Raw genomic sequence first — 27757 nt, 5'->3', positions numbered from 1 at the left:
AATTCAGAGGTCTTGATCCTTATATTTTGATAATTTTCCTTAAATGAATTACTCTAATTTTTCTCGTTTCCTCTCTGTTGTGTGTGTTTACTAGATCATCCTATAGCTTAAAACCTTCACGTATGTGCTGCTTTATTTGGAAGAGCTTTGTGAGATTTATAAACGTGGAAATTTATCCGTATATACCCTTTTACAGAGAGGTTGGTTCCAGAGCCAATTTTGAAATGTTCTGTTGTTGATCTTGCACCTTGTTTAGTTCAGTAACGCTTTGGCCAGAGATGTTTTGTCATGACATACTTTTCGTTGTTACTGATGGTGGAAACATCATCCAAGGTATTCCAGAGTGTGAGGCCAGGAGGGTTCTGCACAAACATGACATGCTGACTAATGTTGTGACACTTCTTCACCAAGACATAAAACTCGCACTTAAAAAAAAGTGCATTGTCGTAATACCCACATTGCACATCAGTGAGAACTAAATGCCACATTCCTATTGTCGGTTTATCAGGGATGGGGTGCTGCCTCCAAGGACCAAGAATGTGTCAAGGCAGCAGGTGGGACTAGTTGTGATTAGTTTAGGAGCTAAGAAGCCACAGATATCCCTTTTTATCTGATCCTTTTCCTTCTAGTTCCTAGGCCTTTGAAATGCTAAATGTCTGAAAATAATTTGCATAGAATTACTTGAGCTTCTCTGTCAACTGGCGGATTTGAAAGCAGTTGCCACAAAGTTATATTTGAAATAAAGCTCCGATTTCTGCCTAACTTTGGTGTCTTTTTGCCCTACCTCACTTTCTTCCTTTCTTCTTCCTCGCTTTCTGCTTTATCTCAGGGATGGGGTCGTCTTTTTGAGTTTAGTCTTTTTGGTCCTAAAGACTCCTCTTCAACCCACAGGCAAGGTCGCACTTTTAATCTTCCCATGAGAAGTAGTCCTCCGTGATCTCTTTCAACTGCCTTGATCCTAAGTTCTGAAATCTCTTCATTCTCCGCTTTCCCTCAGTCCTTGTAATTTGGGGTCTTTACCTGATTTGGTGCCCACCTTTGTTAGCGTGGTCTACTGGCCAGACTTCTGCCTTTACAGCCCATATCCAGCTGTTTCTTGCTCATACCTTAGAGTCTCTTCCATTCTTTCTTGGCCTTTGGAAATCCAACTCAATCAACTGTTAAGGTTGAGTTGTCACCTTTCCTGCCATCCTTCTGCAGTTCTTATGTTCTCCCTCCCTAGTACTTTGCATATACATCTCATTGTAATGTATCTTCTTCTTTTCCACCTTCTTAGGTAAGACATAAGTTCCATAAGGGCAGGTTCTGTGTTTCATTCATCCTTGTGTATTCATTGCCTGGTTCATAATAGTCATTTATTTCATGCTTTCTTTGCCCCTCTTTCAGCTCTGAATCATCCACCCTCTGCTTTCTTTATCATTGTTGGGTGGTTCAATGTTCTTACAGAAAGTTACCCAGTGACCTCTGGGCTCTTTTTCTTCCTCTAAATCTTATCTCTTTAAGCAGTTTTCTCAATGTCTGGGGGTTTTATGTAAACAGGTAAATGAAGCCCTACTCAGGGCTTCAAGCCAGAAAGTCATCTTCGCCCGTATTTAAATCACCACTAAGTTTTCTCCTAGGTAACTCTTGAATTCATTTACTTTTTCTCTCATCTCCAGCATGGTCATAGAAGCCCCGCCATCTCTTGCCTAGAGTCTCTACTGCAGTCCAGTCTCACCTGTCCTCACCTGTGCACTTTCTCTTGCCCCCTCCCCTGCACCTGTGCTGCAGTTGGCTGGTCTTTCTGAAATGTGTCTCCCTGCACCCCTTTTACTTAAAATGCTCAGTGGCTTTCCATTGCTCTTAGATAAATTAAAGCAAAAATCCTTAACATGGCACTCGTACACCATCTGACGGAGAAATGTTGTTCTAATCTTTTCAGGGTACAAGTATGATTTTAATACTTAGACAAGAAAATGTTCTAGAAAAGGACACTTGTTTAGACTTGAAGTGGGCACTCTAGTATGAATTCGACATCTGGTGAACTCTAGGCTTTCCCCACATTTGAGCATAATTGGTTCCTAGAGCCTGCAGCCAAAGATAAGGCTCAGGGATTTACTTTGCATGTGCTGCACTCCTTTTTTCTCTTGCTTACCAGAGAACCTCTCATGTGAATAAAGTAGCTCAAGAGACAAAAATACAGACTTTATCACAGTGTTTAAAAGCACGGTGTTTAAGGTGAGAAGCACAGTTAAAAGTGTGTAGTGGGAATACTTTAATTTGTACGTGTATATTATACTATATATTTTTTACTTTTAGTGCTGAATGTAAGTTTTTCTTTTTTTGGATTTATCTTTTTCAGTTAGTCATTTATGCCTGTAATAGCTGACTTGATGAAAAACTTGAGTATGTTTCTACGTTTTTTTCACTCCACAAGTATGTATCATAGACTAAAAACTACCTTGTTATCGTATACTTAATTCCTGCAGTGGGATCACATTTCTGTAAGACGGCTGCTGTTTAGGAGTGGAGAATCTTTGTAAATAAAAATATCTTTTAAAAGTTGTGTTAAATAAAAATGTACACTTGGGTGAAATGCTTCAAGGATTTAACCATACAGAACAAATGAGCACCCGGTTTCTGCAAATCTCAACAGTATGACGATGTATTATTTCTTTTGTTAATTGTCAGTTTGCTGGGGATTAAAACACAAGTGATCATATTAAGGCTGGTTAGATTAGTGATTTTAATATGAAACCATTGCTTTTAGAATAATCATGGGCCAGACTGGGAAGAAATCTGAGAAGGGACCAGTTTGTTGGCGGAAGCGTGTAAAATCAGAGTACATGCGACTGCGGCAGCTCAAGAGGTTCAGGCGAGCTGACGAAGTAAAGGTATAACTTCATCTTTTGTGAAAATGCATATACAATGAAGGATAGTTTTTTCCCCCCCGAAGATAAGTTTTAGTTGGAAAGGGTATATTTTCAGCCAAGGTCATATTTACAGTAAGATAAATGAAGACTTGGAAGTTAAGATTCTTGAATCTGTCTTAATTAACGTAAAAATTGTACCATATGATAATGGAAGGATTTTAATCTAATGCTTATTCAGCCTGCTTGGAAGTTACTATCTTTTTCTAGTAGAGGTACTTTGTATTGCATGTGTAGACTTAGGACCCAAATACAAAGGCGTGTGTCTCATGGTTTTATGTTTTGAAAGTCATTGTGATTTTTTTTTTATTTATACGAAGTTAACAAAGAAAGGATGGAAATAATTTCCTGTTCCCCTCCTACTCTCAATAAAATAATAGGTGTGGTGTTTTTGCATTATTTGAATGTGGGAAACTACAGCTTAGTGTAAAATCTATGTGTAGTTGAGAGAATGTTCTTGATATTTTTGAGAAATTACTAGATTTTAATCTGCTGTAGAGATATTACAAATTTTCTAACAATGGACAATTTCTTTTCTCCTCTCCTTCATTTTTTTAAAGAGTATGTTTAGTTCCAATCGTCAGAAAATTTTGGAAAGAACGGAAATCTTAAACCAAGAATGGAAACAGCGAAGGATACAGCCTGTGCACATCCTGACTTCTGTGAGCTCATTGCGCGGGACCAGGGAGGTTGGTTAACTCACGCGCTGTTGTAATTATCAGTGCATTCTGGTTTTCACTGTTGGAATGTTGGTTGGTTATTGAGCAAACGTCATTGACCTCAGAATGTCTGTTTTTATTGCTGTTTCTTTTTAATGTGCGGCTGTTCATGACTGCATTAGGTAACACTACTAGCTGTTCCTATAACCGAGCTCTAGTGTTTAGAATGTACTTTCGCTGTTAGTAGGTAGATTTGTAGATTTTTATAAGACTGTTGATTAAAAGAAACTTTTAAATTAAATACTCTTTAATGTCCTCATCAGATCACTATTTAGAACAAGGCTTTCTGACTCACACTTGTCTTTTTTTCTCTCCTTTAATGTGAATTAGCCATGCTGTAAGAAATGTTTCCTTTTCATTCATTTTCATGGAATAAAAAAGTTTCTTATACATTTTGTTCAAATTCTAAGGCTCTCTATAAGAATTTTTAAATTTGGTGTTGAGAGATTGTAATTTCCTTTTCTATAGCATTTTCTGAATGAATGACAGATTTTAATCACTTTAATAAATCCTATTTTCAAAGGAAGGCTGTAAGTCTATGGTAGATTTTATAATTAAATAATGCAGTGGCAGCAAGATGAAAAGAATATGGCAGAAGCTTAACCAGTATAGAACCAGTCAGGGTTTTGGTTAGATCATTCCTTGTCTAAGTACCTGTTTTGTAAAGGAAGACATGGCATAGGATCATGCTATTTGAATGGGCGCTGAAGCAGAAAGAGGGAAGAAAGTGTTTTGGGATTTAGATTACACCATGTAGTAGATGATTGTTTATCTGAGTATCTGAACATGGGAAGCATCTAAACAATGGAATTTGTTCTAAAATAATGTTTTCAGTGAGTAGCCATTTTTTATATACTATTGTAATAATCAAGCAATAATTTGCTATTGTATGAGACCTTGCTGTTACCAAGATTGTGTGACACACTAGCTTCAAACATGTCAGAACTATCATAGGATCTCAGTCTGTGCTACAGACATGATCCTAGTGATGATTTCAGTGCTGGTACTGGTGGTCTTGATGGTGACACATGACTTGGAATGATTCTTAGTCATTTATGCATTTTGTCAGGTGACAACTCTTTAAGGCTCTGACTTTCAGTTGTGTAAATATGTATTATATGCTATGAACACCTTCTGCATCCTCTGGGACAGGTCAGTGCCTACATATTAGAGGTAAATGATTTCTTATTAATATGCTAAGGGGGAAAGGGATTCTTTTCTATGCCAGTCAGCATGTTCTCAAAAGGGATAAGGATGGAGTTTCTAAGTCATTCTTTTGAAAGTTTTGTCTGGTGACCTTTTGGAAATTTTGAGGTGAAGGCAAAAGAAACCTTGTTATTTCTGCCTGGAGGAATAAAGATTAGAAATTTGGAGAAATAAAGTAGAAACACATGGAATACTTATTTTTGCCATCGATTACAAATCTAAAAATGCTACCGAAAGCCCAACTTTCGTTTATAATAAAAGTTAACAGCAATGATGATTCTGGCGCTGTGCTAGGTCCTCTGCACATGTTACCTGTTTAATCTTTGTGATGGTTGTATTTCGCCTTTTCTCCCCCAAACAAGGAAACTAAGCCTTAGAAGAGTTAAGTCAGTTTGCTTGCTCTAACGATCTGATGTGGACCCAGAAGAGTATACTTTGCTTGGACACACTAAGAAATTAGTAAAGTTCATTATTTATGTACAACTTGAATTGCTCTTAATATAATTTTTGGTGTTAAAGAGTATAGTTTATTCAAATTAATATTTACTAATTGAATTTTGCTTTTAATTTTGTCAAATGGAGATAAAAGTCATTGAATGTAAAGATATCTAACTTTTTGTTGTGAGTTGATGTGAAAAATTGTAAGAAGACTTTAGCACTTTAAATAAAACAAAATTGTTTTCTAAACTTAGTACCCCCCACAGGTTGAGAAAAACCATTTTCACAAAATAGAAGGGCAAAGGAGGAAAGTAATCGCAGCCTCAGGAATTGAGTTTTGTTGTGTGGAGCTCTGACCCTGTCAAGTGCCTTCCTTTCGGAGCTACTCTGGACGATAGCAGATTCTGCTTCCAGTGATCCCTCTTTACCCCCCACCCCCAACCCCCTTTAAAACCATCATCACTGACCTTTGGAAGCTGAAGGTTTATACAGTTTGTGATAAGCTTTTTGGTGTTATCACAATAAGTAATAAAATTTTAGGGCTGGAAAGGACTTCAATGATCTCTGTCTGAACTCCTTACTTTTCAGCTATATCTCTGTTTATTTTTTCTTCAGTTTGAGCATTTCCAGCTATATATCCATTTCTTTTATATGCTTTAAAAGTTGGAGTCGGAAGTAGGTCAGAAGCAGGAGGATAAATAAAACGTTAGCCTGATTTTCAAAGACTTTCCTAGTAGTAGGCTTGGTAGAATTTTGGACTGCAGTGTTGATCCAAACACCTAAAGTCTATGACTTTCAACATTTGGAAGTGCTGTGTTATAATGTTGTTTTAACTAACTGCTTATTTTTATAAGCGGATCCTTTTATAAGTGCTGTCTTCAGTTTAAATCCTTTGCTGCATGGTATCAATTCAATGAGTTGTCAGTTTTCACTCAAGTCTTCATACTTTATTCCCTTCTATACTTGCAGAAGTAGATCCACCTAGTTTTAAAATGATTGATTTTTATCTAAGTTATTTTAGATATTTATTATGAAGAATGTCTGACAAGTTTACTTTCTGATCTAATGAAGGGACATTTATAGATGCTGACTTCAGATCAAGGAGCCCTGCAGTGGAACATGGAGGCCACATCTTTAGTATATTGTTTTCTTAGTGCGTGTTCTTAAGATACTTTTGGGTACTTGTTTTTTGGTGTTGAGGTTACAGAACCTAAACAGTGTTGCCCATAGAATTTTTATACGGAACGTGTCTATTTTTTCTTCTTAAAAATACTTAACGACTTCTTGAAGACAGTGATTATAATATGTTTCACATTTATTTCCTTTGCTCTTCAGTTAATCTTTTTAAGGAGCATTCTGCTTAAAAATGTCATTAAGTGATACAGGCCAAGGGATGTACACCTTATTGTCATAGAATGTGGCTGTTTTTCAAAAAATGTTTCTAGGTGACTTTCATTACTTTGTCTTATCAATCAGTAAAAACCTTTATCTTCTGTAAGTCTGCACATTGGTAGTCATATTCTTCAATGTGTGTTTTTCCAGTTTTAATAAAGAAATTGGTTTAGGAGTTACTTTTGTAGCTCTTATTAGTGCATTTCTTTTCGTACGTTTGTCCATTTCTTGCTAAAAACCACAAGGCATTTTCTCCTTCATTGATTCTTCATGTCAAGATTTTTATTACCTGTATGTATTATGACTGAAAGAGAGGCGTGCTCAAATGATGTCTGTCTTCTGGACAAGTGGTATGATTGGTTTAGTAATTTACAAATATCCTGCCAATATGCATTTTTAGATTCCCAGGAGAATATAATCGTGTAAGAATTCTGTCTTATTTACTAATGACAAGAGTATTTTTTATGTATATTTAAACATGGGACTCTTTTCAGAATGTTTTAACATACAAGCAGCATCAGAAAGACCTCCTAGTCCTCATGTTCATGAAGAATTAAAAATCTTTTGGACCTTTCAGTACATACAGGTTTGTTCTTTCTAGTGATTATCTGAAATGATTTTAAGTCCATCACCTATCATTACTTGCAAATGAATGTTTTTTGGAGCGGCTTCTGTCAGAATAACAGAATGTGCCAGTTCTTTCATATGTTTGAAATTTGGACTTACTATTTTTGTTGAAGGAGAGGAAAATTCTTGTTTACATGCAAACGCTTGATTGTATTATTTATTGATTTGGTAATACGCTTTCCTCAGTTAATTGTAAGTAGAAATTTAGTTACTATTTACAAAGAAAAAATAATATGCTAGTGTACGCAATGTATAATTTAGTGCTCTTAAATACACTCAACTTTCAACACAGTAACGTACTTTCTTTGCTTTGTGAGTTTTAAGATTACAGGATCAATAGGTCTAGAGTCTCATGGGCTATTTGAGGAGACATGGCAGGGAGCTAGGTCATTCTTCTCAGAGCGGAGAAATAAATGGATGGTTCTCCCAAGTGTCTGTTCTGGCTCTCAGTCTCAACATATCCATCGTTTCTTGGTTCCTCAAGGGACTGGTTCCCAAGTTGTTTTCTGCTCTTTTCTTCTCTTAACCATTTGTTGGTGTTTACTTGGAGACTTGAGTCTTTTGTTAACTCTACCAGTCCTTCCAACCATCTAACTTTTCAAATCACTGAGCCTTTTCTTCCTTTCTGGCTTTGTTTCAGCTGAAATAGATGGAACATTTCTTAAATGAGCTTAAAGGAGTCGTTCCTTTTCTTTTGAAAGGAAACGAATATAAGCATTTTATGTCTTTCCAAAAGGTCATTTAAAAAAAGAAAAGTCGCTTAGGATGTTTAAGTTTATATTTTAAATTTAAGATCATGTGTCTTAAGTTTAAAAAGTGAACTTTTCCAAAATGTCAAATGTTTATTTTGTGCAACTAATAAACCAAGAGAAGATACCTTTAGTTTGTAGTTTTTCTCCTAGAACACCATCTATAGTTTGTGTTTTAAAAATTACTGTTCAGTTGATCAAGGCTCTTCCCAAAATGCAAAACCAAATTTTGACAGCTATTTTGAAAACGAAGTGAATGAAACAAAACCAAAAGAAATGTTTGTCTGGTCTGCAGTGTTAAAAATTGTTGCTCTGAAGAAAAAAGAAAATTTTGTTAGATCTAGAACTTCTGTCCCATTTTAGCTGGATTATGTGGATTGATTTAAATTCACTGCTTAGGATTCTCTCCTCTTCCTGGTAGAGTTTATGGGAGAACATTTCTCTGGTCCATTTTGCGAGGGTTGGGCAGGTTTCGTTGAGCCTGCCTTAGCCACTGACGAGGCAGTTTATACCAGCTACTGCGGTGCGGATACCTGTCAGGTTGATGAAACTCTTTTGTTTTTTGTCTTTTTAAATTAAAAGTTCATTGTAAAATGATAATTGTAAAAATTGAAATAACACAGAAATATATAAAACAGGAGGCAAAAGTTCCAACCCCTGTGACTTATTCTTTTAGATTTCTTTTTCTGTATATGATAAACATGTTAATAATAATGATAATACTTATTTTATTTTAAAAAGTTACTCCCAGAAGAACATGCCTGCCATTTTGAGCCCTCACTTTACAACCTCTCTCCAGGTCTTCAGTCTCTTTAATAATGCATAGTGTTTGATACTTTGGATATACCATAATTAATTGCCCTATTCTTAGTTGATGAACATATAGGTTTTTATTCTTATTTTTTTACTTTTGCAGTTAGTGTTTCAGTGAATATCCTTCATACACATCTTTGCATTTTTTGAGTAATTTTGTAGGAAAAGTTCCTAGAAATAGAATTACCAGGTCAAGAGGACACGCATATTTAAAATTTTAAGAGAGATTACCAAATTGCCTCCCAAAGGTTTTACGTTTACACTCACCAGCTGTTTATAGAAGTGTCTGTTTATTTGTATTCCCATTGTAAAGTATTATCAATCTTTTAAATCTTTGTCAGTGTGAGTGGTAAAAAATTATTATGATTTGTTTGCCTTCCTTATTCAGTGAGGTTAAGTATCTATTGTTTTTTTTTTATGAATTGGCTATTAGAGTCTTGGATCTTTTAAAATTAGGTTGGACTTTTTCTTGTGAATTTTAAGGACTTTTCGTATATTATACATATTTTTTATCATCTGGTTTGCAGATCCCCTCCCCCCCCCAATTTTGGTGTTATTTCTGGTATATTTTTTTTCTACAGAAGTTTTAATTATTTATGTAGTTAAATTAGAATTTCTTCTTTTGATTTCTGTGTTTCTAATGGCTTAGAAAAGTCTTCCTCCACTTCAAGATTATAAATTATCCATCTTCCCTTTTAGTTCCCTGCTTTCGTTTTTATGTTTTAGTATCTTTTAATCCACTGGGAATTTCCTTTGGTATAAAGAGTGAGTGGGAGATTTGGTTTTTAATTTTTTTACATTTAGTTTTGTAGTTTCAACACTATTTACTAAATAATCTGTGGACAATTGAGGAGCAGTTATAAATCTGTTTTGCAAAGATCAGTAGAATCAGCCTACCCAGTAGGTGGTCACCTGAGCAGGTTTCCCACTGAGCAAGGACTTGGTGCCTCTGCTCAGAGCCTGGGCCTGGCGATGGTCTTGGCTCTTCACTTTATGCCTCTACTGCTCCATAGTGTCCACCCCCACGGCCCTCCTGGAAGGAAGCGAGGCTTCAAAGGACGTGGAAAGCATGGGCTTACATAACTCTTTGTTCTGTTTCTCAGTTTTTGTTTTCTGTTGTTGTTTTCAATGACAGAAATGGTCTTATTTTCCACTCGCTGGACTATTCTTGAATTAGGTGCTTGAGTTTGCATGGAATAGACGAACATGGTTCTGGTTATCTGCTTCATGTGCTTGGTTGAGTGTTTTTGTAGTTTTACCGACTTATGTCCTGTGACTATTGTTGTGTTTCTGATCTCCAGTGTTTTAGCCAAACTGTAGATTATGAGATGATTTATTCTAACCAGCCCCCTTCAGACCCAGACTGCATTGGGTTTTCTCTGTGCATTGGGTTTTAATAGTTAATATATTAACTAGGTTTATATATTTATGATCTCTTTCATTCAGGATCAGGCTTCTGAAGCTGGGCTGCAGGGAGGAACTTTAAGGGTCTAAAATTCCTGAAATTATATTCCAAATGTTACATGTTCTATGTTAAATGCTACATATGACTTTTTTTTTCTGAGAGAAGTGTCAGAGCTGATGCTTACGGGGCATCATCTTTCTCTGATGCTTTGGTGAACTGAGAAGCAAGAGCCTCGTCTCACAGGGTAGAGGTTCTTCCCCCAGTTTGGTTCTGCAACATAAATATTTAACAACAAAAATGGAAATAATTTACCATCTTGGATGAACCACTCTTCTTCATTCCTTAGCTCCAACACCCTTAATTAGCTGCTTTTATTATACACGTCTGTGTCAAGATCTGATCAGGACTTTTTCTTCCCATTGTTATTTCTGACTCTCTCCTGCGGGAGCCACTGTCTCCTTCAAGCGCCATTCTCCTAATCATCTTCCGAAGCCTGGTGTGAACTCACTTCTCCTATCGAACTTCTCTTAACTTGATCCAAACTTGATATTTATCTTATTCCAGTTTTTTCTTCAGTACTTCCTTCACTTTATAAAAGCAGTCTGAAATTGAAGTTATGTACACTATCATTTTCACCAGAAGGGCTAGCTAATTTAAAACTCAGGTGTGTTAGCTTTTCTCTGCTCAAATCTTGAAGAATATGAGTAGTTTCAGAAATCATCCTCAGCTTTTCTCTAGAGTTGGGTGGCAGCCGATGCTTTCTCCTGACCCTTTCTTTCCTACACCTTAGATATGAGATGGTTCCTTATTGTTTTTACTTGGGAAAGCTAAAGGATATTAGACAATATCAACAGGTCATTGTGTCTCTGGCATGAATTAAATGGACCAACCAGTATCCAAGAATATTTTTAACTTGGCTAACTGACTCTATTTTTTTTTCCCCTTACTATATGGAAGTCGGACCTAACCCTTCTGATGTTAAAGATTGTTGAGAGACATGATGGCTATGGCTATTGTCCTTTGGGATGTCCCACTGTAAGATGGGGAGTCATACCTACCTCATAGGGTAGTGGTGAATTTTAAAGACGTTAACTTTGGTAAAGTCTCTAGCACAGTGCTTGGCACATAGTAGGGTGTGTTAATTTCTTTCCCTTCCCTGCAGGCCATTCACCTGCTCTTCCCTCTACGATTTTCCATAACACAGTTTTTACTTGGAACCAGCCTTCTGCCAAGAGTCTCAGTTTGGTTGTGTACTCCTACAACTACTATTTTTGGCTTGACTTCCCTCTCCAGCTCCCAGTGGTCCAGCCACACAGTCGCCTATTGTACCAGCTGGTTGATGTAAGTCTATCCATCCTCAGAGGACCCTGGTTACTTACCAGTAAGCTGTGTTTCTCTGAAAATGTAGCATCCTTGATAACTAATAGAGTTTTTTTCTTTCTTTACCATTGATGATGAGTCATCTATAATAATTTTCTTGTGTGATCCTCAAGTTGCAACTAGAACTAGAGAATTTAATTTGTTGACATAGGTCTCCTAGTGAGTTCCTGAGTCCAGGACACATGACTCTGATCAGGTGAAATGCTGTGGAGACCCAGGAGGTAAAATCCTTTTCAGTACTCTGAGTGATATGAGACAATTACATAAACTGTCAAGGATGATACATTTTCAAAGAAAAAAAGTTACTGGTAAGTAACTGGGATTTTTGAGTAATTTTCCTGTAAGTCAATAAATAAGAATTCCCAAACTTGTTTTATCAACAAATGCTTTTGCATTTGAATATTATTTAATAAATGAAAGGAATATGGTTATTAGTTAAGGTTAATAATTAAAGAATGGGGTAGGTTTCTAGAGATACTGCATAGATAATGAGGTGGGTGTAGGCCTTCAGTTTTCTAAATAGCTGCTCTCTTAGCTTTAAAGAGAAATTGAAGTTGGAGTCTACACTAGGGAAATCAGCAAATGCAGTCTGTTCATTCCAGAAACATTTTTTGAGTGCCTACTCTTTTTTGAGACACTGTGCTGAGTATCATTGCGAGGCAGAGAGGTAAAACCACACTCTGCCTCAGCTGCCTTTGCCCTCAGAGAGCTTATTTCCGGCCCCATGGTGACTCTTGTATGACTCAGAGTTGAGATGCTGGGTCATGGGAGTATGACAGAGGGGTGGGGTTGGAGGTGGGACTTAGTGCCTTTGCCGTCTTATTTTCTGTGCTTCTGTAAGTTCCTTCTGTTCACGGGGAAAATCAGCTCACTTCATTCAGTAGACTCCATTTTCTCCATCTCTAGAGCAAACAGAAAGCAAAGCCAGTGTCACTCCTGTCTAGTAGTTGAATAGAATATTCAGCTGTCTAACCTTAAATGTGACCTTGATTTAGATGTTAAAGCAGGTGAACAAGTCAGAGTTGAAGAGGCAACCCGCTACCTCACCCCCAAGGTTTAGAGAGGACTAATCTTCAGAATTAAAGTCACAGAATTAATTTACCCCTACCAAGTGTAAAACGAAAACTGGAAACTCTGATTTAATTGTTTTGCAAGAAATGAAAATTATTGGGTACTTAAAATCACTGGACAGTGTGTAATACTTCATTCAGTAATTATAACCACTCCTCACCCCAGAGTTACCCGGTTAAGTAGGAAGAAGGAAAGAAAACTTGATAGGAATATGAAGAGGATGCTGGGGGAGGAGATGCTCCTATAACATTGTCATATGTCTCGTATGTGGCACCCATTGCATAGTGATAATTGTTCATTTGCCCTTTGAGCATCTCAAGGGCAAGAACTCTATACAGCACAGTGAGGAAGCTCTTGGCTGTTTGCGTCAGGCTTAGGCTTCATCCTGGCCTGGTAATTTACTTCCTTTTTGAGTAGGCAAGTTATTTAACTTCTCTGAACCTCAGTCTCCTCACTGTGATGCTAACGGCCAAGATGAGTAGTTAGGATACTGTATCTAAAGCACTTAGCACAGTGCCTGCAACATAGTACGTGCTCAATAAATGTTAACTGCTGGTATTATGGGTTATTGGACGGATGGATGAGGGAGTGTATCAGAGGCCAGAGAAGAACAGGGAAAGACTGCGGGTTCTGGAGCACGAGTAAACTGTCACAGCTTCTTATTTACTTGAGGTAGGAGCTTTCTAGTATTATTATCTTTATCTTTGCCCTTTTGGAAAGCAAATTAATGGATTAATCCCTGTCACAGTTCTTCCTAACTGCTCTGTCTTTAAGCCTCCACTCCCACTGAGGAAGGAGCTATTTTTGTGCTGCAGTGACTGTGACTCCTGCAAGGTTACCCCCAGCCGCATGACGTGCTGAGGGCCAAAGACTGCCACTCTGACTTCACCACATCCAGTCCTGCTGCTTTCAATACCTCTTAAATCAAAATGAAACATTTAATAACGTGTGTGTATATATATATATACATTTATATGATTTTTTTCATTTTACTACTTCAATTCTTCTTTTTGCTCGATTTTCATCGATTATGAATATATGTCCAGGGTATTTTTGAGAAAGCTCTGGAGTCTCGATAATTGGGTAACAGTGCTCTTTAAGAAAAGCTGGAGGGGCAGGCCCCATGGTGTAGTGGTTAAGTTCGGCATGCTCTGCTTTGGCGGCCTGGGTTTGCGGGTTTGGATCCTGGGCACGGACCTATACCACTGGTCAGTGGCCATGCTGTGGTGGTGACCCACATATAAAGTGGAGGAAGATTGGCACAGATGTTAGCCCAGGGCTAATCTTCCTCAAGCAAAAAAAGAGGAAGGTTGGCAGCAGATGTTAGCTCAGGGCTAATCTTCCTCAGCAAAAAAAAAAAAAAAAAAAAGGAAAAGAAGAAAAAGAAAAGCTGGATTCCTAGACAGGATGAAAAGTGCGGTGGGGCACAGATTTTTACCGTATTTCATAGAATCAAAGATGCAAACTTTTTTAATGTTTAACATCTGAAACTGGCACGCATCTTAGAATTGCTGTGATAAGAAAGTGTTATGTTATAGCTTAACTGACATTATTTTCTTAGTGATGCAGAAGATAATGGTATGCCTTGAAGTTGATGTCATCATAGATTGCATGAAATACGGTATTCCAAGGGAATATGTGCACTTAAACATTGTAGAAATACGGTATTGTGGCACTATGTGTAGTGGGTAAGAGCAGGGGCTCCAGAGTCAGACTGTTGGGGTTTCAGGTCCAGCCCTATCTCACGTGTGACTTTGGGCCACTGCTTATCCTTTCTTCACCTTAGTTTTCTCACCTGTAAAATGGGGGCTAAGAATAGTCCCCATCTTACAGTGTTGTAATGGGGACTAAATATAATAGGACATGTAATGTATTTAAAATAGTGCCTAGCACATAGAAAGTGCTTAATAACATTAGCTATTATTATTAGTAACTTAGAGATTACACTTTGCAGAATTGATGTGAATTCATTTTGTTATGATTGAAACTCAGATCTATTCCCCTTAATATCTGTGTATCATCTGATAATATCAGCAAATGACACTTGGGTTTTTTAAAAGGGAAGATAGAGATAAGAAAGGTTAACCTAACAAGTTGCCATATACTTACTAAGTAAGATTTAAGTGGCTAATTTGGTATATATATTATTATTCCATGTGGTTGAGATGTAAAAGAAATTAAGCATTGAGCTAGGAAATTAGAGTCAAAGCAAGGAGCAGTTACACTGAGGCTAACATAAATACAGTTTTTGGTTCTTGTTGATATTGGTAAGTATGGGAAGAGTTGGAGGGTTTTGAAAATTTGCAAAATCTGAAGCATTTTTTTCACCCTAAGTAAAAGAGAAGGAAAGAATCCTTTTTGGTTTTTATGAACTTTACTGTCTTAGGTAAAGAAACTTTCTTTTCAAAATTGTGTAAGTAGGCAGCATCCCTTTATAATATGATGGCTGCAGCTGCAGGCTGTCCTTTCATTCTTACGAGTCAGTTCTGTTTGCTCTGTTCTAGTGCTCAGTGACCAGTGACTTGGATTTTCCAACACAAGTCATCCCACTAAAGACTCTGAATGCGGTTGCGTCAGTGCCCATCATGTACTCTTGGTCTCCTCTGCAGCAGAATTTCATGGTATGTAAATCATGCATCTTCGGCTTATTTGATAATCACTTACTTTAAGTCAAAAAGCATAATTTTCTTGTTAACATAATATAAGTAAAAAAAAAAAAAAAAAGCTATCAAAACGCCAGCACTTGGAGTGATTTTTTTAAAAAAACTGATTAATATATACCTATTTTAAGCCATTGCAGTTGTTGCTCTTTTCCTAGTCCTTTCTAGTTAAAACATTCTCCAAAGGAAAAGTGTTAAGCAAAACCATACCTGGGATTAAAGATATATTCAAAAGGTAAAATTTATAGTTCTTATCCTTGAAGAGGTCAGTCAGTGTCCTGTTATCTCAGTCTGACTTTGAGGTTTTGTTAGTTGAGAACTTATTATTTAAAACAGTGTTAGGCAACATGTTATTAAATGATAATGTACACTCTGAAATATTCTCATGGCTTATAAAACACAGTTTAAGGATATTTCCACAGATAACACCAGCCCAATAGCTTCTGTAATGAAATGCTAGTATTTAATTCTTTATAGAAGTAGGATGAAGGAGGATGGAACAAGAAAAATCTGAGTATGCATTCTTGATTGTGTTGTTAAATAAATATAGTTTTCTTACTTGATATATAAAATAGTGAGGCTTTAATAAAATGTTGATGGAAGTCTTGGTGAGCCTACTTTAGAGATTTGCTTAATCGATTTTTTTCAAAAAAACATATGTTTCCAATGTCTTTATTAACTTTTCATAGTTTTACAGTGGAGGGTAAAGGCAAACTGCAGGTACTTTTCTGCAGTTGCATAAATTTTTATGTTTAAGGTTTTATTCAAAAACATTTAGTTTGAATGACACAACTAGAAAGGACGTGCAACTAAGATTTACAACAAATTGGGGGGATTTGGGGAGATAAAGCAGGAAAAAAACCCAAAACATTTAATTTGAGAATAATATTGCAAGAGCTTAATTAAGGGAGGTTTCAACAGACTGAAATTCTGTAAGTATATAGTGTTTAGATTGTCAAATATTATTTATGAGTCATCCCTGGGTTTTGCTGGTCACTGACCAAAGCAAATTAGGCAGACTATCTTTATTATGGCTAGGATATGTTCTAGGGAGCAAAGGTTATATGGATACAAGTGGGAAGACAAAATAGCCAAATGTCACTTAATTTTGGCTTGCTTCCAAAAAAATTAACTCTTCTAGTTTAAATGGGATTAGTGCAAGTGAGATGCGATGAAAACTGGACTCTTTAGTAGTATGTAAGCTTGAATCTGAATAGATCAATAAAATCTAAATTTTTATTTTATACCCCGTATGTACTTTTTCTCCCAATTGCTCTTTCCCTGTTTGCCTAAGGTATGAACCCTAAATACATTTGTTATCAGGGATTATTTGAAACTTTTCCCTTTTCTTCGTGTTTCCTGCCCATGTCTCCTGGCTTCTCCGTGTGATCTGCCCTGTGCATCCTAGACCCAGCCTAGGGCGCCTCACACTTTAAACACCTGCCCTGTCCTCCTGTCAGTCTGAGTCCATTCTGTTTATCAAGAACTATCTTTCTGAAATTCTATTTTTAACTAGTACTCTGTTTGAAGGCCTTTTAAGACTTAGACCTATCCTCATTTTCAATTAGTCTCCTTAAGTATGGACTTCAGAACCCTCCAGTCTTTATCTATAATTACTGTCTTTTTTAATTCTTTTTGTGTGTGTGAGAGGAAGATTGGCCCTGAGCTAACGTCGGTGCCGATCTTCGTCTACTTTGTATGTGGGATGCCACCACAGTGTGGCTTAATGAGCGGTGAGTAGGTCTCTGCCTGGGATCCAAACCCACGAACCCTGGGCCACCAAAGTGGAGTGTGTGAATTTAACTACTGCACCACCAGGCCGGCCCCTGTCTTTGATATTCTTTGTTGAAAATTCTCTTCCTCCCATGAATGTCAGCTTCGGGTCCGGTGTATTCTTAAGTACTCCATTCTCTCAGAACTTTTCTTTGATTGCCTCTTCCCTGCTAAGCTGGCACCTTCTTCCTTGTTGTCTTCCAAACCTTCATCTGTCATCTTTATTAGCATTATCAATTTTGATAAACATTTTGTTCATCTCAGTATTGAAATATTCTATATTATTGTAGAATGTTCTTATTTTATGTCTTAAGTGAATTCTTTTGGCATAAACTTTAATGGAGACCATTGATATTCTATTTAACATCCCTAGAATTTTATTATATTCAGTCTCTTTTAATGAATACAGATCATCAAGTGAGATTTAGAAATCCTTATGTATATTATTTATTTGTTTCTTTTGGTATGGCTATTTATAGTTGATTTTGATAAACCATATTTCATTGATTCTAAGACACTTTTTAACATGTGAAATAGGAATGTGTCAGAATTGGTGATGGGTTATATCATAATCTGCAACATTTTTTCCTTTCTAAGAGGCACATAAAATAATGGTAAGTCTTAATGATTAATGACATGTTAGGTTTGATAAATACAGTATTTTTTCTTAAATTTTTTTTCCCCTGTAAATAGTTTTTTCCCTCAGATAATGCTTTTTGGTGAGACGGGTCTTTTATTGCTTTATAGCTTTTAGCTATGGGTTGCTGTCTGTTACATCTGGAGAACTGGGTAAAGACATCTACTTTTGAAAAAAATTGTATTTTAGTTATATTACATTGATTAAAAATATTTTAATACTTAGGCTAAGCATGCTTTTTGAATATAATTTTTTACTTTTAGGTGGAAGATGAAACTGTTTTACATAACATTCCTTATATGGGGGATGAGGTTTTAGACCAGGATGGGACTTTCATTGAAGAACTAATAAAAAATTATGATGGAAAAGTCCATGGGGATAGAGGTGAGCCATGTGTTTATTCTCTTGGAAAGGGGACCAAAGGATTGAGAGAGATTTTGATTTTTTTAAGCATAGGTATGAAAAAGATTTTTTTAATATTGAAATTAAGTTCTATGCTGGACTGGCTTAGGCTCACAGGGCTAAAATTTTCAATGTTCTGTATTTAAATTGAAAGATCATGTTTGCCCCTTGAAAATTACATTTAGTTGGTTATAACATAAATTATAATGTCAATAACATGTAAACTAAATAGAATTATTTGAGCGTGTGTAGATGTTAAGATTCTTTAGCAGTAAAATTAGGATTAGGGCTCTGCTTATGTGACAGATGAACTCCAAAAGGACTTAAGCTTAAAAATACCTTCCCCACGGGGCTGCTGCGGAGCCTGAAATTCTGTTGAGAATCCCGGCTTCGGTGTTCTGTGTCCAGGAGACCCTGTTAGAGTGTCTGGCAGGAGGGTAATGTCTGCTGCCGTCGTTGTCCATTCTCATCCGCAGTGGAAGGCAAGGTCTGTCCGGTAGATTGTTGGGAGGAGGCTGGAGCCACAGTTAGTTTCTAGAGAATGAGGTTCTAGTAGCAGGCACTGGAAACTTTTGGAAGAGGGGTGACTAAAGAGAAAATGACAGATGTTGAAGATAAACTCTGCTTCCTAACTTTGCCTCAGACCTCAAAATGATCTTTTTCCCCTTGTTTTAATAATAATGTTACAGTGCTGACTGATAGGCTCTGGCTATTTCTTCCAAATTAGAAAAGGAATACATAAACTTTTGCCATTACCACTTGGCTCTGTATATTTCTGATATTTGACTTGATGAATTTCAGAATGTGGGTTTATAAATGATGAAATTTTTGTGGAGTTGGTGAATGCTCTTGGTCAATACAATGATGATGATGATGATGATGATGGAGATGATCCTGATGAAAGAGAAGAAAAGCAGAAAGATCTAGAGGAGAACCGAGATGGTATGTCTGTTTATTAGGTTTTTGTGTAGCCATTACTGCATTTTTCAAAAATAGAGTACAAGTAGAACTTAATTCCTTTTTTCTGTTTTTCTTTTGTTACATATCAAATCAATAGTAATATAGTCAAAATTAGAATATTATTTGTAACATTTTATCCTGCACTTGAGTGTCTTTATTTCCTTTGGCTAGCAAAATAATATACTTTTTTTTGGGTTTCCCTGGGCAATCTTCATAATCATCATTATAATATATAACATGTTCGTCATTGAGTATGTATAAGTAGTGTGCTAATCCCTTTACGTGCACCAGCTCACTTAATCCTCATAATGCTCTACAAGGTGGGCATTCTTATAGATCTATTCTGTAGTTGAGAAGATGGGTTTAGTGAGGTTAAGTAACTTTTGTTAAGATTATGCTATCAGGAAGAAACAGAACCCAGAATGCTGTGCTGGTAACCAGCTCTGACTGACTCTAGAGTCCATGTTTTTTTTTTTTTTTTTTTTAACATTTTACTGTTCATTTTTCTCCCCAAAGCCCCTTGGTACATAGTTGTACATTTTTATTTATTTCTTTTAATTTTATTTATTTATTTATTTTCTTTTTTGGGGAAGATTAGCCCTGAGCTAACTGCCGCCAATCCTCCTCTTTTTGCTGAGGGAGACTGGCCCTGAGCTAACATCCATGCCCATCTTCCTCTACTTTATATGTGGGACGCCTATCACAGCATGGCTTGCCAAGCCATGCCATGTCAGCACCCAGGATCTGAACTGGTGAACCCCGGGCCGCTGAGAAGCAGAATGTGTGCACTTAACTGCTGCACCACCGGGCCGGCCCCCATAGTTGTATATATATATATTTTTTAATTAAGATTATGATAGTTAACCTTGTCAACTTACAGTTGTACATCATTATTAATCATGTTGTAGGTATACCACTTCACCCCTAGTGCCCTCCCTCCACCCACCCTTTCCCCTGGTAACCACCGATCAGTTCTCTTTGTCTATGTGTTAACTACCACCTATGAGTGGAGTCATACAGAGTTCGTCTGTCTCTGTCTGGCTTATGTCACTCAACATAATACCCTCAAGGTCTATCCATGTTGTTGTGAATGGGACACCTTTGTCCTTTTTTATGGCCGAGTAGTATTCCATTGTATATATATATATACCATAGTTGTATATTTTTATTGTGGGTCCTTCTAGTTGTGGCATGTGGGATGCCGCCTCAGCATGGCTCGATGAGTGGTGTCATGTCCACACCCAGGATCCAAACTGGTGACACCCTGGGCTGCTGAAGTGGAGTGCGTGGACTTAACCACTTGGCCATGGGGCTGGCCGCAAAAGCCCATGCTTTTAACTCTTGCACTAGTTAGGGCTTACCAGAAAAATTGAGGGTCCCAAGAGAGACGATAGTTGGTGGAGACTTGGCAAAGCTCATTCTTAACACACCATAGAAGAATTTGGGGAAAATGGCAATTTTAAAGAAGCGTAACATTTTAGGCACCTCAGTGATCATCTAGTTCAGTTCCTTCATTTTACAGATTAGGAAACAGACCCAAGTGGAGAAGTGACCAACCAAGGTCGCAAACTGGTTAGTAGCAGAGCTGGGATTAGAACCGAGGTTTTCACCCACACGTCTATGGACAGCTAATTTTCGAGAAGGGAGCCAAGGACATACAATGGAGAAGGTAAAGTCTCTTCAATAAATGATGCTGGGAAAACTGGACACCTACATGCAAAAGAATGAAAGTAGATCTTTATCTTACACCATACACAAAAATTAACTCAAAATGGATTAAAGACTTGAATGTAAGACCTCAAATCATAAAACGTCTAAAGAAAGTATAGGCACTCTGCTCTTCGACATCAGGCTTAGCAACATATCTTCAAGTACCATGTCTGACCAGGCAAGGGAAACAATAGATAAAATAAACATATGGGACTACATCAAAGTAAAAAGCTGCACAGCAAAGGAAACCATCAACAAAACGAAAAGACAGCCTAAAAATTGCGAGAAGATATTTGCAAACCATAAATCTGATAAGGGTTTAATATCCAGAATATGTAAAGAACTCATACATCTCAACAACCCAATTAAGAAATGGGCAGAAGATCTCAACAGACATTTTTCCAGAGAAGTCATACAGATGGCCAACAGGCACATGAAAAGATGTTCAATATCACTAATTATTAGGGAAATGCAAATTGAAACTACGAGATATCACCTCACACCTGTCAGAATGGCTATAATTAACAAGACAAGAAATAAGTTTTGGAGAAGATGTGGAGAGAAGGGAACCCTTATCACCTACTGGTGGGAGTGCAAACTGGTGCAGCCACTATGGAAAACAGTCTGGAGATTCCTTGAAAAATTAAGAATAGAACTACCATACGATCCAGCTATTCCACTGCTGGGTATTTATCCAAAGAACATGAAAACGCGAATGTGTAAAGATACATGCACCCCTGTGTTCATTGCGGCATTATTCACAATAGTCAAGATGGAAGCAACCTAGAGCCCATCAATGGATGAATGGATAAAGAAGATGTGGTATATATACACAATGGCATACTACTCAGCCATTAAAAAAGATGAAATGTTGCCATTTGTGACAACGCGGATGAACTTTGAGGGTATTATGGTAAGCAAAATAAGTCAGAGGGAGAAAATCAAACACTGTATGATCTCACTCAGAAGACAACAGCAAGAACAACAAACAAACGCATAGAGACAGAGATTGGATTGGTGGTTACCAGAGGGGAAGCGGAGAGGGAGGGGAGTGAAAGGGATGATTAGGGACATGTGCGTGGTGATGGATTGTAGTCTTCGGTTGATGAACATGATGTAATCTACACTGAAAGTGAAATATGATGTACACCTGAAACTTATATGATGTTATAAACCAGTGTTAACACACACACACACACACACACACACCCCCAAAAGCAAGGTTTTCTACCTCCAGTGCACTGAAAACTTTCCCTGTTGTGTTTTTTTCATTTGTCTGACCTACCAGCATTACACAGATATATGTAAAATACATTAGAAGTAAGTGAAATACAAAGTTGATACATTTTTAGAAAATCAGCTTTGTTAGTTTTAGTTGTGTGGATAAAAGGAGAGATTCAAAACTTGTTTACTGTCATTCTTTTCTTCCTTTTATATTTCCCTGTTTAGATAAAGAAAGCTGCCCTCCTCGGAAATTTCCTTCTGATAAAATCTTTGAAGCCATTTCCTCAATGTTTCCGGATAAGGGCACAGCAGAAGAACTCAAGGAAAAGTAAGATGTGTTCTTTTGAGGCGGTCTTGCCGTGGATGGTGTGAGACTCACCCTTCCGCTTTGTGAGAAACGGGCCTTGGGCAGCTGCTGCGCCACTTCTCTCCCTTGGTCCACAGTGTTCGCAAGACCGTGGCAGCAGTGTGTGAATCTGTGGTCCTCTGTGTGGCGGAATGTTTACTGTGAATAGGTACACGTGGGATTTACAGTGGTACACGTGGAGAGTTTCTCTGGACACTTGGAGAAATTTTAGTGCAGTTGATGTACTGACATTTTTCATGATAAATCTGAATCATCAGTGAATTTGATTCTTGATATGCCATGCATCATAATTAATTGGTTCTTCATCTAAATAAAGATTGTTGTAGGCTAGACCTTTTCTTTTGTGTTTTAGGCATGAGAAACATCAAAAGTAATACATGGAAACCTGTTATAAACTTTATTTTCAATAAAGTAGTTTTTGTTTCCCCTTTACTTACACTTTTCTTGGTTAATGTTAGGTATAAAGAACTCACCGAGCAGCAGCTCCCGGGTGCGCTTCCTCCTGAATGTACCCCAAACATAGATGGACCAAATGCCAAATCTGTTCAGAGGGAGCAAAGCTTGCATTCATTTCATACGCTTTTCTGTAGGCGATGTTTTAAATATGACTGCTTCCTACATCGTAAGTGCAATTATTGTACGTTTTCATTTTCTATCTTTGTTGTGGAATTATGTCTTAAAGCAACTGGGAAAGTGCTGCATTTATCACAACTAGAATTTATCATTTAATCTTGCAGTTAAGATTGAAAAACAGGGTCAGAGTACTGTTGGTTTCACTTGTTGCTGGGGGGTTGCTCTGGAGTCTTTTGCATGTGTGTAATTTGGACTGTAGTCTCCCACTGACTTGGAATACAGGTTAGTGATTTTCTTATAAATGATAGCTACGCAGTTGTTTTATAATAAAACTGTTACTGTGAACTAGTTGATATAGCCCAGAGCAATGTTGCCAGTATTGATGAACAAATTTTGTTGAATAAGAATTTGGCTAAAAAGATGTTTTTAAATATTCTTCTCTCCTTAGTGTTAAATTTTTCTTTTTGGTCCTCTGCATAAGTTACTTTAAAAAATACCTACATTTGAATACAGATAAAGCGTAAAATGTTCTTAATGATTAAGTGTGGCATATAGATTATTACTTTATTTTTCTGACATTGCTGGTAAATGAGGTTTCTTAGTAAATTTCCCAAGTAACTGGAACATTTCTTTAAGCACAGTTTAAAAAGTACCAGCTACTTTTGAGGCAAATGTTTAAAACTATATTTCATCCCTCCTAGTTTTCTAAGTAGAGTTTACTTATTAGTGCGATCATCTGTGGCAGGGCATCACCTTAGGGCTTTCGACCTGTGTAAAGCCATTTTCCTGTATACTGTATGGCTCCACTCTGCTTTGCCTTTTTGAGTTCCTAAAAGCTCACCTTTTACAGAATTTTCCCCCTCATTATCCACAGATACTTCTTAATGTTAATTAGCCTGCCCAAGCAGCTAATATCTTGCTTCATTTTGAGTTTCTCCTCTATCTACTTATATTTGCTGTAGCTCATAATTTGTTGGGTGATATGTATCTTGGTCTGGAAATGGTAATTTTTGTGTGTGTGTGTGTGTAAAGTATTAGTGGTTTAATTATGTTAAATTAGAAAAACTTCAAGTAGATTTTTAGAATTATTATTATATCTCCCATCTCCTTGCTGTTGTTATCCACACTCCTAATCTAGTTTAAATTGATGATTTGGTAGTTTTAATAATCCGGATTAAGTCAGCCATTTGTTACTTCAGCCACTGGGCGATGGTCAAATATCTTACATGGGCTTGGCTGTGTTGTCTTCACACAGTCCTTGAAATAGATGTCTTGAATTGCTTTTAATTCCCCTTTATACATGATCATTTTATAAAATATCCAATTCTTAATAAGAATATTGTAAATTGCATTTAGATATCACTATAGCAAACAACATTGGGTGGAACCTCTATTTTGGAGTGAATAAAATGGTCTCTCCAATTTGTTATTTATAGTCATAGCATTTATTGTACATTTTTTGCTGTACAAATGAACCAAGGAAGTAGAATGCTGCTTTTAAGTATTATTATAAGAGTTATTTTATTGTGCTGTTCAGATTCGAGTACTTCTGATGGACCCTGAACTTGTTAATTGTCTCATTCAGGCTGGGGAGGAGAGCTCTCACTTTAGTGCAGCTGGCTTCTGTGGGGCTGACGGCAGGTCCCCGCAGTGCTTGGAGCAGCGGGCCCTGCAGCTGTTGCCTGCTTTTCCTTCTTTCAAGACAGTAGAGCTGATCTCTTCATCATTTAGCCATAATGAACTTCATAGGTATTTCACTGCTTTGCACTAACTTTGACAAAAGATCACACACTATATATTTTTCTTATGTAAAATAAGTCATTAAATAAAATATTAAACATAGGTTAAATAGAGCATTTTGTGCTTTTAATATTGCTTTTTGTCTATATGTTGGGAATAATATAGTACCTGTTGTGAGGATTAGATTTATTACTATGTGCAAAATACTTAAAATAGTACCTGGCTCATGTTTAGCTATTGTTATTTTTTAAATAGATCCTCATTCACATGGCTCACATTTCAAAGAATGCTTGAGAGGTCTCCAGTGAAGCCTCCCTACAACTTCTCCCCGTCCATGGAGTCGTCCCTCACTCGCCTGTAGTTAAGCCTCTTTTGTTAGTTCTTCTGTATCTTTCTGCAGTTTCTTCTGGCAGATACAATTATATTCTTCCTTTCCCGACCATCCCATTCAAATGGGGCCGTGCTGTTCAGGCTCGTCCCTTTTCTGGCTGTCGTAGGTATCCATCCTCTTTGGACAGCTGCAGAGTCTGCCGCCATAGGAGGCACTGTAGCTTAGAGAACTGGTCCCCTGAAGGCCAGCATTTGGGTTGTTTCAAGCCTGTTGCTGTAGCAGCGCTACAGTGAACAACTGTGCGCGCCCCTGTACATCATTTCTCACGAGTGCAGGTGAACCTGATCACTGCGTTCAGATACTGCCAGACGACCTGCCACGTGGGGATGTGGCCATGTACGACCACCAGCAAAGCAGGAGTGCCTCTTTCCCCAGGGCCCTGCCAGTAGAGAGCAATTTTGATTTTTATGGATTGAATGAATGAAAAATAGTTTTTAGTGTAATTTGCATTTTTTCTTCCTATATGTTTTAGAGATTTGTATTTTATTTTCTTTGAACTATTTTCCTCCTTGGGCTTGATGCTCAGTGGTATCTTGAAGCTTTTTATTTAGTCAGGAAATTACTTTTTTTGTGAGATGTTGCAATTTTTTTTTTCCAGTTTATTGTTTGGTAAAAATCCCGTAAGTTTTAAAAAATTTTAAACGTAGTTGAATTTATGAGTGAACTCTCCCTGCTCCAAGATTATAAAGGGTTTCTCACTTTTTTCTAGTATGTTTTAGGCTTCATTTTTTTACATCTAACTCTTTGCTCCCTTTGGAATTTACTCTGATAGAATTTTGGATCCAGCTCCTCGTCCCAGCCTCCAGGGCTACCTAGTTGTTTTTATATTGTTGATGAAAAAGGTCCCCCTTCACTGTCCTGAGACACTCTCTAGCCTGTCTCCACGCACTTGGGTCTGTCTCTGGTCTCTGTTCTGCCCCGTCATCTGCCTGTCCAGGACATCTGGCTATTCTTGTTTTCCTGTATAAAGTTGAAAATCAGTTTGTTTAATTTAAAAAAAAAAGTCTAGGTGGTATTACTGTTTACTGGAACCCCATTAAATTTATAAAGTACCTAAAAGGAAATAGACATTTTTAAATAAGGATCAAGTTTAACCATACGATCAGCCTCCTTTTGTCTTTTAATAACCTCTCAACTATTCTTACATAGCTTTTGTACATCTGTGGTGAGATGATTTCTAGGTATTAATTGTGTTGTTGCTGCTGTTGGGCTTTTTTCCCTTTATATCTTATATAGTTTATACCCTGCTCCCATACCGAATTGTCTTTGTTTATAGTAGTTTCTCAGTAGATTCTTTGGAGTTTTTCAGCTCTGTAATTCAACTGTCTACAGTTATAGATGGTTTCACCTTCTTTCCAATCTCTCTAACTTTAAGTTTTTTGTCCTATTTAACTGCGTTGGCTTGTATCTTAAGAACAGTGTTAATTAATAGTGGTGCTAGTAGAGACATTTTCTGTTGCTACTGGATCAGTTTTGGGAAATTATCCATGTCATCCAGGTTTTGAAATTTATTTGTATAAAGTTGATCTACATGTTCTAAAGGTTCTTTTAATTTCTTTTATTTCTGTGATGATTCTTTTTTCTTATGTATTTCATTCTCCCCTTTTTCGATGAGATTAAGAAGTGGTTTATGTATTTTATTTTTAAAAGTCTGTTTTGTGTATTTTTCACTCAGAGAATTAGCTACTGTATTCTGCTATTTTTCTGTTGATGAGTTGGGTTCTTTTCAGTCTTCTTTTTTTGGATATATGTATTTTAACACAATGAATTGTCTCTAAAGCACTGTTTCAGTTTTCTTAGGTTCTGATATTTGGTATTATTACTAGTATTATTTTTTAAGGAATTTTTATATTTTCTCTTTAACTCATTGTTTAAGGCAGAATTTTTTTTAACTTCCAGGTGAAAGGGCCTTTTTGGATGTTAAGTTTTTAAATTATTTCTGTGCTCGTATTAGGCGTTTCCTGTCATTTAGATGTTAGAGGTGTCTGCCGTTTTTATCTATAAGCAGGGTGTTTTGGTAGTAGGAGATTGGCAGTTCACCTGGGCCAGAAGCTCAGTGTCTGACCCTGGATCTTTCCTGTTAGAGGGACTTGAATGTTCTAAGGAACCTTGAAGGATAAATGGTTTTGGTAGGAAACTAATCCCACTTCATATTCCAAATAACTTTTAGACCATGGTCCATTTTGTAAATTGGAAACTCGTTCTGCAAATTTGGAATCATGGTAATTTCTTTGTAAAAGCTTCAGCCTAAAATTGGCTGTCTTTGACCCTGTGTTAGAGGAACGCGGGCCAGCTCCTGAATTGACGGGCGGGTCACACATTTCTGATAGGGAAGGAAGGAAGCATGAAGAAAATTCATCATGGGAAAGGAAGCTTGGGAAATTTAAATGGGCTGTCTGTATGTGCTTAAATAGGACCCAAAGTAGAACTGTGCATGAATAAACGTTTTGATACCCTATTATCTGAATGGCCTGTGGAAGAGTCCATTTTAGGCATACAACCCAATTGTGTCAGTCTGTCTTTTTTGATATTACGTGGGAGTCTGTTTGACTGTTTTCTGGAATGTCTATTACTGTTGATTGTAGAGGTTTAAACATTTTAAATAGAATTT

At 37.1% G+C, this 27757-nt stretch overlaps 1 protein-coding gene across 9 annotated transcripts in view; it reads left to right on the top strand.

Annotated features, from left to right (window-relative positions):
• Window positions 1-27757, top strand: part of EZH2 (enhancer of zeste 2 polycomb repressive complex 2 subunit) — a 66594-nt gene that overhangs the window by 24272 nt on the left and 14565 nt on the right. Inside the window, exons 1-8 of one of the 9 annotated variants that reach the window (XM_044766093.1) lie at window positions 2750-2873; window positions 3470-3571; window positions 11463-11599; window positions 15214-15330; window positions 18043-18163; window positions 18983-19123; window positions 22301-22403; window positions 22901-23079. In XM_044766093.1, the coding sequence (XP_044622028.1) occupies window positions 3529-3571; window positions 11463-11599; window positions 15214-15330; window positions 18043-18163; window positions 18983-19123; window positions 22301-22403; window positions 22901-23079 (841 nt within the window). In that variant the 5' untranslated portion in view covers window positions 2750-2873; window positions 3470-3528. Of the gene's footprint in view, window positions 1-2749; window positions 2874-3469; window positions 3599-11420; window positions 11600-15213; window positions 15331-18042; window positions 18164-18982; window positions 19124-22300; window positions 22404-22900; window positions 23080-27757 lie in introns of those variants that run through there. The other 8 variants (XM_014858494.2, XM_014858510.2, XM_014858482.2 and 5 more) reach the window with 8 other exon arrangements.

Source organism: Equus asinus, chromosome 1, assembly GCF_041296235.1.
Source record: "Equus asinus isolate D_3611 breed Donkey chromosome 1, EquAss-T2T_v2, whole genome shotgun sequence".
Taxonomy (NCBI): Eukaryota; Metazoa; Chordata; class Mammalia; order Perissodactyla; family Equidae; genus Equus; species Equus asinus.
Note: the sequence above shows the minus strand (reverse complement) of the source record. Positions and strands in the feature narration are given on the sequence as shown.